Source organism: Andrographis paniculata, unplaced genomic scaffold (genome assembly GCF_009805555.1).
Source record: "Andrographis paniculata isolate CXL003 unplaced genomic scaffold, ASM980555v1 Contig33END, whole genome shotgun sequence".
In the NCBI taxonomy this organism is placed as follows: domain Eukaryota; kingdom Viridiplantae; phylum Streptophyta; class Magnoliopsida; order Lamiales; family Acanthaceae; genus Andrographis; species Andrographis paniculata.
In genome coordinates, this window is record NW_026137566.1 from 219,054 (window position 1) to 228,059 (window position 9,006).

Below are 9,006 nucleotides of genomic sequence, written 5' to 3' on the forward strand. Positions count from 1 at the left end.
GACGAATTCCGTTGAGACGAAACATGGAATCGTTGCCATCGTGTTTCCTACGACTGAGAACGAAATCTTCCTGATTTATGAAACCTTCGGGAAACTAAGGGAAAGAAGAAAGAACCTGATCGAATCGTTGCAGGGTTTCGCCGGGGAACTGGATCGAAGTTAGCCGCTCGAGTGCAATCCTCTTCTTCCACGGAGATCGGATGAAGAACAATGGGAGCCAATCATCGAGAATGGCGCTCGTTCGCGGGTGTTTGTCGAAGACTGGTGTAGCAGCTTAAGACCTGTGGTGAGAGCTTCCTCCATTTTTCTTCCTGGAGGTATTGTGAGATTTTGTTTCTGCTACAGGAGGCGGGTTAGGGTTCGGAGTCGGAGCCGGAGTCGGGTTTGGGGAGTAGCGGTATCGAACGTTTACGCGATGGGTTTTCATCTCGGTCGAGGTGCTTCCGATAACATTCACCAGCAGAATCACTTCCTTGTCTCGGGTGTCTTCCGACCACCAGGATTGCGGTATCCCCTCGACGAATTCCTCCAACGTATGGTATTCTTCCTGATGTACCGATATCTCCGCGACCTGGTCGGGATTGATCATCCCGGCTGCCGGAGTTACCTAAAACCAGAGAATGATGTGTTACAGTATTATCATTCGCAATAAAAAACGGCATAGAAGGGATCGAAGAATACCTGAAGCCAGCGTGGGAAGCCGAGCGAACCTCTTGCCCGGTATTCGGATGGCATTTCGTCCTCTTTGATCGTGGACTGACCCGCGCAGATGACGCGGTAAAACACCGGATCTTCCCTACTTTTATTCGCGATTTTCAGATTGACCGTCTCTTGGTTGTGGAGAACTATCCGGTTCGTGTTTGCAGTCGTTTCCGGGACAAACCGTAGCGATTCAAGATTGGATCGGACGGCATCATTGGACTGAAGTATCTTACCGTACTCCAGCCTTCTTACGGATCTATCGACGTGGGAAATGTCCAGGTTGAACTTGCACCGTACGGGCTTGTGATCGCTCTCGGTCACATCCATGCACGCCCCGTACCTGCGACACGAGCCGGCCCAAGGATAACTATCGAGGTTAGTAAATGGTACGAGGATAAGCATGCGACGTACTGTAATATGGAAGCGACCACGGGGCACTCCAAGCTACACAGGTCTTTGGGGCTCGCCCGGTTGTCTCGATAAAGTATTCTATCACACCAAGCCGGGATTCTCTTCTTCTCGCCGGAGTCGTATCCTGGAAAAGCAAAGGAGCTTGACATAGATCGCGGGCGCGCAATTTTCGTAATAAATCGTGTAATCGATTACCTCCTAACCCGGGCTTTCCTCTTTCGAACTTGTACGTCGGCGGGAATCTGATCAGCGCCTCGCGCATTCCTTGGAAGACTTTCCCGGCTTTCATCTCCGCTCTCAGCTGGTCTTTCTCTCGAAGCCAATCGAAGCTTCTTTGCGAAACAAAGTCTCTCGCTTCGTCGTACGATATGCCAAACAACCGATAGTTGAAATCACCGAAGAAAATGACCATATCAGCTTCGGCAAGATCCGGTTTCCCTTCGTTAGGATTAACTGTTGTAGCCTTCGAAACAGAAAGGACTGACTGTTGGTAAGGATCGTAACTCAAAGGGGAGGGAAGCAAGCAAGACAAGAAGCGATCGTTATAGTTTAGATATATTACGTACATTCGAGCCTTGAAGATTCTGAGCCGTCGACGACACAGTTACTGCAACGGATCGAATCGAAAATCCGGCGTTAGCATAAACGTTCGATCGAAGGAATTGGAGCGATCCAAAACATAGTTGTTAGAAGCTTACCGGCAGCATTGTTAACAGTGTTCGATGTTCGGGTGAAGGTCATGGTTCGATATATATGATCAAAATCGGCGTTCCTTCGATTGACAGCTTCCAAATGAGCGGCCAAATGACAGTTCACGAAGCACATTATTCGATCGAATACTCTTAGCCTTAATCCCACGCCTCCCTGCAAGTTCTCGAATCAAATATATACGAATTGTTCGAACTCGACCAGGTTCTTGAGATGTCCCAAGAAACTCGGTACCTTATTACCAATAGCTCGGCCTAAACCACAAGCGACTGCTGCAACGTCCAGGTCCCCGACGTATGTCCTAAGAGAATTTCTCACCCTGAAAACAATGGTACGCGACAATCTTCATTTCATTCAGCACGTCGAATGAAGACTCGAAAGAAGTTTCTAAAGTGTCACAAGATCATACCAAATCGCGATCACTAGGCCTGCTAGCTGTCGAGACCCCACCCGTTCGAACGTCGATCCTTCATCCAACGCCTTGCCGATGTGATCTTGCCACCATTGCCCGACAGAACTTCCTTCGAGGCCTACCTGAAATAGTCGATAACTGTTAGAAAGAACCGGACACAAAAACGTTAACAACAGGCGATTTCTAAGATCGAAAATCTCATTACATTCGACTAGAAAGTTGGAAACAGCGTCGAAGAAGTAAGGCAGCCAGACTTACGGATTCTCTTGCGGCAGACATCGCGAGAAAACCAGCACCCATTTCGACTTCTTGCAGCCCGACGACGACAATATCAACATCCGACACTGTCGAACCGATCCACGACTTGAGAGCATCGTGCGAAGCTCTTCCTTGACCAACATTCCATGTCCCGACTAAAATTCGAATATTCTCCAGCCTAGTGTACGAGATTTCTCTATCGGCAAGTTCAGACCGTACGGTGCTATCAATATTCGTTGGCGACGAAATATTCCACCCGCGTATGCCTCCATGAGTAGCCAAGCTAAAGAGGGAACCGTTACCGGTTACAATTCTTACGACCGGTCCATTGTGGGCGACCCAACCGGCGACTAGCTTCCCGTCGAGATCGAGCAGCTGGAACATGCCGCTTACATATCCGACCCATATTCTCGACCCGTGCGAGCAAAAACACAGAATTCCGCAAGGATGATGAGTAACCTCCTGTATACGATTTCCGTTCCCGTCCCATTGGACTAACAAACCATTCGACGATCCTGTCCATATCATACCGTTCGCTGCGAGCACAATAGCTTCGGTTCTTTTGCCGTCTTCGGATACCCCTCCACCCCCCTTCGCTACTCTTCGGACAGCATCTGCAGCACCCATTATCGCATTACGCGAACGCTGGAGAAATCCGGATTTCTCCTTCTTAGACTTGGCGACGAACTTCACATTCATCTCGTCTTCGACTGGCTGCTCTAGAGCTGAGGATACCTCGGGCCGGTTCTCAGTCTGAGCGATGCGAGTCTCGACCTGACCCTCGATGTTAAATACTTTTAGAAGCTCTCGTTTGCGAGCATCCCTGTTACATCAACAAGATTGACAAAGCATCAGCTGTTTTTGAATTTATTCGACGTAACATAATACATGCTGAGAGTTAACTAACAGAGAGCTAGAAAACTTACCATATTGAGAAGATTGTCGACCAGACAGCCCAGACTTTCGCCCGGACTTTATCCGATAACAAACACTTCACATCCGAGGAAGGAATATTACATACACCGTTAACTGTAACTTGGCTTTTGAGATCGATAGCTGATCTCTCCACCAACAAAGCCGCCATGTGCTTTTCCTCCAGCGACAGAGACAACGATTTTTCGACAGCTTCCCATGGCCAGATCTTGATGCATCCATTCTCAGATCCTGACCATATATCACCTATGTCGAAACAAAGAAAGTTACGAAAAGCACGACAACAAACCTCTTGTTTCCTCTACAAAGAATCGCAAACGTAAAAAAACAAGAATGTAGTAAAGAACAAACATCCGAATTCCTTAATTTATGCATAGAGCTGTCAAAACTGGCTGGCGGATGAGCTGACAAAAGTATCAAGTTTCAAACCATTTTGCACAATACTCAAAAAACAAGACGAGGCTACAACCCGCAAACTGAATACATTTTGACAGCTCTACTTATAAATTGTCAAAAGAAACACAATTCATCTCAAGAGAATTATAAATCTCATAAAAAGAGCAATTACCGTAAGAAGAAATCTCCATCGAAAGAACAGGGCCGCGATGCGCCTGCCACGAAAGGCCTTCTTTTAAAGCATTCTCATCAGAGAGATTCTGTTCCATCTTCCACGATCGAATTTTACCATCTTTGTGCCCACTCCAGACCATCTTATTCCCTTGATCCACGATCAAGCATATAGTAGGCGCCGTGCTGGTTGATACATAAAAGGGGGCAGCATCTTCATCGCCTCTCTGCGCCCTTACTCTGATTCCAGGCTTATATGCATCAGAGTAGTTCCATACTCTTATACCTGATTCCTGCCCTGCCCATAGCTGTGTTTCTGTACTCGCAATTGTCCTCAAAAATTTTCCCACCTGTACAGAATCGAGAACTTCTCATCCACGAGTGAAATCCACAAATGGTATGACCTCAAAACTCGAACAAATGGTGAAGAATATTTGTATGTATAGTTCAGAGAAAAAATATGTAAAATCGACTCCATGAGCCCAAATTGATGATCTGATTTGATTCATTTGAATACCTTTTCGTAAACTTAATAGTCCGATAATTATCCATAACTTATTGTTAGTATCACGAATCACATTGTTTGTATGGGTATGTACCCTCTAAATGACAACGGCCATTGTCATAAAATCTTATGGCTCTGTTTACATATATCTAAAAACCATTTTTGGCACTATTCATCTACATTAATATTTTCAACGAATATTGTAAAACACTTATTTTCTAGCACAAATCATCACATCAAATACTCAACAAAATAACTCAATGTCATAAACAAACTCGGGAAAAATGCAATTTTAGTCCCACAATGAGTTGCTCTGAGCAAAAATTTAGTCTTGTGTTATTTTTTTGTGCAAAATTGGTCCCAAGCAAATTTATACAAATCTAGTCTCTCTGTTTTCAATTTCAACGAACTTTGCTAATGTTGCATCAAGCGCGCCCATGTACAACCATGCTACTTAAGCAATATGCTTGTGTTGTTTAGATACACTGGCATGTACACAGGTGCAATTGATACTACATCAATAAAGTTCGTCAAAATTGTAACAAAAGAAAAAAATTTGCATGAATTTATTCGAGATGGACATGAGACTAATTTTTGCACAAACCACCACAACTAGAGACTAAAAATGCAATTCTTCGATAAACTTTCAACAGAGAATTCAGCATAACTAACACCAACACTAACAACATATCTTCGATGCAGAGAAGAGACGACTACAAACTTAACCATAAATCCGTAGAAATTGCAATGGCCTCAGCTACTATATCGACATTGTTCAGATTCATATAAAGCAACAAAGAAAGATACATTGTGTACCATTTTACTTCTTTCAATTTCTTTATTATACAGTGCTGATGAGTCTTGTAAAAGTAAGCTATTTTCTCTTGCAAAATATTATATCTAGCTTCAAAAAATACTATAATATATATATACATAACACTACCAATGGAAGTATTCGCAATAGGCAAAATATTAAAACTATAAACACTAAGCAAACATACTCTAAATGAAATTCATGTGAAATTCCATTGAAATGCACTTACCTGAGTTTCTCTCAAAGGGTGCGGCCGGAGCTCGACGTAGGGGGGGCGGCTGGGGTGCACGGCGCCCCTATTTGGCACCTTAAAAATCCCCACGCCGCCGCCGCTCCCCACGAACTCCGGCAACGCCTGTTGTGGCAGATTCTGCGATTCATCGGCGTCCCCGGCAGCCATGCCTTGGCTGTACTGAAGATAATCGACGTGGTGCTCGCCCATGGACGCCGCCGAAACCCCATAGGGAACCGTCGTAGTGCAATAAGGGTAAAACTCTTCGTCGTCGGAGGAATTAGGGCTGCCGCCGTAATAGGCGTTGCTTTGGCTGGCGGTGTGGCGGTTGTACATTCGATTCTCGTCGAGGCTGTGCTTGCGGAGCTGATGCTGGCGCTTGTGGTGCGTGCCGGTGCTCGTACGGAGCTGGTGGCTGTAGGAGTGGATTTTCCGGTGCGGCGGCGACTCGGAGATCCCCGCCAGCACCGTCCGGTCGTCGTCCCCCAACTTTTCGCTCATTTTGTGGCTCTGATTCGTCGATTACAGGAAAGAGGCGTAATCGGAATTCATCGTCGTGGGAATTCGATGGATCGGCAAAATCTCGGGAAAGGGAAAGGAAAAGGTCAAAATAGGAATAGGAGAGGGAAGAAAAGAGAAGAGCGAGGGAGAGAGGATAGTGGTGGCGGGAATGTTCAGCGGAGGAGGCGCCGAAGGACGCTCGGAATGTACGGACGGGACGGTTCGCCATTTTTGAGTGTGTGGAGCTTTACTTCAGATTTTCTCTCTCCACTCTCTCTCGGTATATATATACAAGCATGCATTTATATATGTATTTTTGTTTATTATGTTCGAATTAATTTTTTTAATAAAAAATAGAATTTTAAATAATAAATTACTATTAGAGGAGCATAATATTTTCTAAATAGCTAAAAATAACTACGAAAATAAAAAGAAGAATATAATATAAAAGGAAATACACTATTATTTGTAAATATGGGGGATAAATTCATTTTATTTATTATTATTCATTATCATAAATTGTTTGGTTATAAATTTTTTATTTAGTGTTTTGGTTTCATGTATATATTTTTATATAAGATATAAAGAATTTGGTAGGCAGTATAAAATTGATATTTATGTAGAATATTATTTTATGTAAAATAATAAAATATATATTATAAATATAAAGAATTATATTAAAAATAATATATATTTGATGGAGTAGGAGTATAATATTTTGTGAAATAAAAAAATATTTAAAATAATATTTTTAAAAAATTATTATTAATAAATAATGTTAAAATTTTCAAAACTATCTATAGAACGCAATTTTTTAGTTACATTTAAATTCATGTTATAAAGTCATAATAGTAATTAGATTTTCTTTTTCAAATTAATTTTTACGACAGTAAAAAGTACTCCTTTTCGTCCGTACGCTAGAACAATAGACAAAAAAGTGAATGAAATGTGTTCGTAAAAACCAAAAAAAAGTTGGATTGGCTAACACATTACCCTAGAGAAGGAGGGTGAAGAAGCACGCACAATACGGACAAATAGCGAGCCCGCTAAACTCTGAAAATTCATTATTTTTTTTAATAAAATAATAATTTATTATATTCATTTAAATTCAAAATAATATAATAGGGATGATTTAGTGGCGTATGAGTTAGAGCCTAGTGTGACTTTCCCTTGACAACCACAAACTTCTTCAACACATTTAATTTGTACAATTTTTAATAAAAATATTTTTTTTTTCGTCCGCCTCTAAGGGTTCTATTAGTATTATAAGACACTAATTGAAGTATTTTTGTAATTTTTTCTTAATTTATAGTACGTTTTGATATAATAATTAATATTCAAATATCAATACGCAAAACATAAATGAAACCCTTGAAGTCGGACATGGATAGTATTATTTTGTATTAAGATATTATTCAAAAGATTAAAAAAGTTGAATAATATTGTGTGTTACTATATTTTTTTAAAAAAAATAATTCATTCGTCTCAATACAATAGTCTTGTTTACCATTTTCATTCGTTCCAAAAAAAATAATAGTCCAATTTTCATAAATAATCATATCACCATAAAACTATCTCTATTTTTTCATTATTATTATACAATTGTCACTACTTTTTACACTAATATACTCACAAAGGCAAAAAATTCATTCATCCATACTTTTTACCAACCGCCAATATAATATCAATATTCTTTAAATTTTGTGTCCAACCCAATAAGAATATACTTTTGGGACGGAGGGAGTATGTATTATGTATATCATTACAATACTAATTGAAAGTAATCAATATGGTATTAATTAGCTACAATCAACACTATTCAGCTTAATTTTTAAAATATAATAATTTAAATTATATAATTATCTGAAAAATAAATAAATATATATATATCATTATATATATAAATTATGTTATTTTAACCAATTTTGAAAATTAGCTCACGCTTCGACCGAATGTTGATACTGGAAATAAAAAATGAACACATGCTGCACGTGGGAGAGATTCAAAACAAGTAAAAATGTATTTTTCATTTACAGAGGACATGTGGTGTGGGGTTTGATCTAATATGCAAAGATATTTTCTTCTCAATTTAGATTAAATTTAAAACTTAAAACATTTTTTTTTTTTTATTTAAAATTTTTTGAAATATATATATATATATATTCTAAAAATGAATAAAGTATAAATAGAAAAAAAGTAAAAATTATTTTTGGTCTCATTCAATATCATAATTATCAATTTTGGTCTCATTCAAAAAAAAATTATCAATTTTGGTCCCACTCAAATGAAAATTTATCAATTTTAGTCCCAAGATGGTTAACTGGGACTGAACACGGCCGTGTTGGATGATTCAGAAGGTGACAGGGCATCCCAGGCAGCCAACACGGCCGTGTTGATTACTCTGCATTTCTGAACACAGCCGTGTTCTTGCCCGTGTTCTCAACAAAGCCATGTTACTACCCATGTTTCTGTCTATGTTCTCAACACAGACATGTTCTAGGCCATGTTCATGCCATATTCTCAAAACAGCCATGTTCTAGGGCATGTTCACGACCATGTTTTCAATATAATCATATTGTAAGTCATATTTATTATTATTTTCACTTTTTGGTTAAAATTATTTTATATATATATATATTTATAATTCAACAAAAATATTTTTTACAATTATTTTATAATATAAAAAACAATCAATTTTTAATATTTTAAAAATATATAAAAATAATATTATATTAATATATATTTTTAATAATACTCCCTCCCTCCCACTTACCATGTCCAGATTGTCGTTTCTGTCCGTCCCACATCACATGTCACTTTCCTTTTTTTGGAAAATAATTACACACTATTTTTTAATTTAATTTTTTTTAATTTTAATTAAACTAATAAATTATCTTAATCTTAATTTATAATTATTTATATTATATGATAATTATTTTCACTAATACATTCATAATTATCTA

At 39.1% G+C, this 9,006-nt stretch overlaps 1 protein-coding gene across 2 annotated transcripts; it reads right to left on the minus strand.

Moving 5' to 3' along the window:
* Positions 1 to 105: 105 nt before the first annotated feature.
* On the minus strand, positions 106 to 6,300 carry LOC127248265 (type I inositol polyphosphate 5-phosphatase 12-like). 2 transcript variants are annotated; one of them, XM_051270531.1, is made up of 12 exons: positions 5,540 to 6,300; positions 3,993 to 4,341; positions 3,418 to 3,670; positions 2,492 to 3,314; positions 2,231 to 2,355; positions 2,056 to 2,140; positions 1,812 to 1,977; positions 1,680 to 1,720; positions 1,309 to 1,576; positions 1,114 to 1,237; positions 682 to 1,042; positions 106 to 607 (listed from the first exon to the last, which is right to left on the minus strand). In XM_051270531.1, the coding sequence occupies exons 1-12, from the start codon at positions 6,041 to 6,043 to the stop codon at positions 275 to 277; spliced, it is 3,432 nt and encodes a 1,143-aa protein (XP_051126488.1). In that variant the 5' UTR covers positions 6,044 to 6,300; the 3' UTR covers positions 106 to 274. The 2 variants fall into 2 exon arrangements, with proteins under 2 accessions (XP_051126488.1, XP_051126489.1); XM_051270532.1 differs by having other exon boundaries at positions 1,309 to 1,697; positions 1,793 to 1,977.
* Between the last annotated feature and the right edge of the window lie 2,706 nt (positions 6,301 to 9,006).

What these genes read in the sequence shown, in the direction of transcription:
- LOC127248265 (XM_051270532.1), bottom strand. Translation starts at nt 6,043, where the DNA reads ATGAGCGAAAAGTTGGGGGACGACGACCGGACGGTGCTGGCGGGGATC. An exon ending in GGCCTAGTGATCGCGATTTG is followed by an intron (nt 2,141 to 2,230) that starts GTATGATCTTGT and finishes CATTGTTTTCAG; the next exon opens with GGTGAGAAATTCTCTTAGGA. An exon ending in GGTAAGCTTCTAACAACTAT is followed by an intron (nt 1,698 to 1,792) that starts GTTTTGGATCGC and finishes TCGACGGCTCAG; the next exon opens with AATCTTCAAGGCTCGAATGT.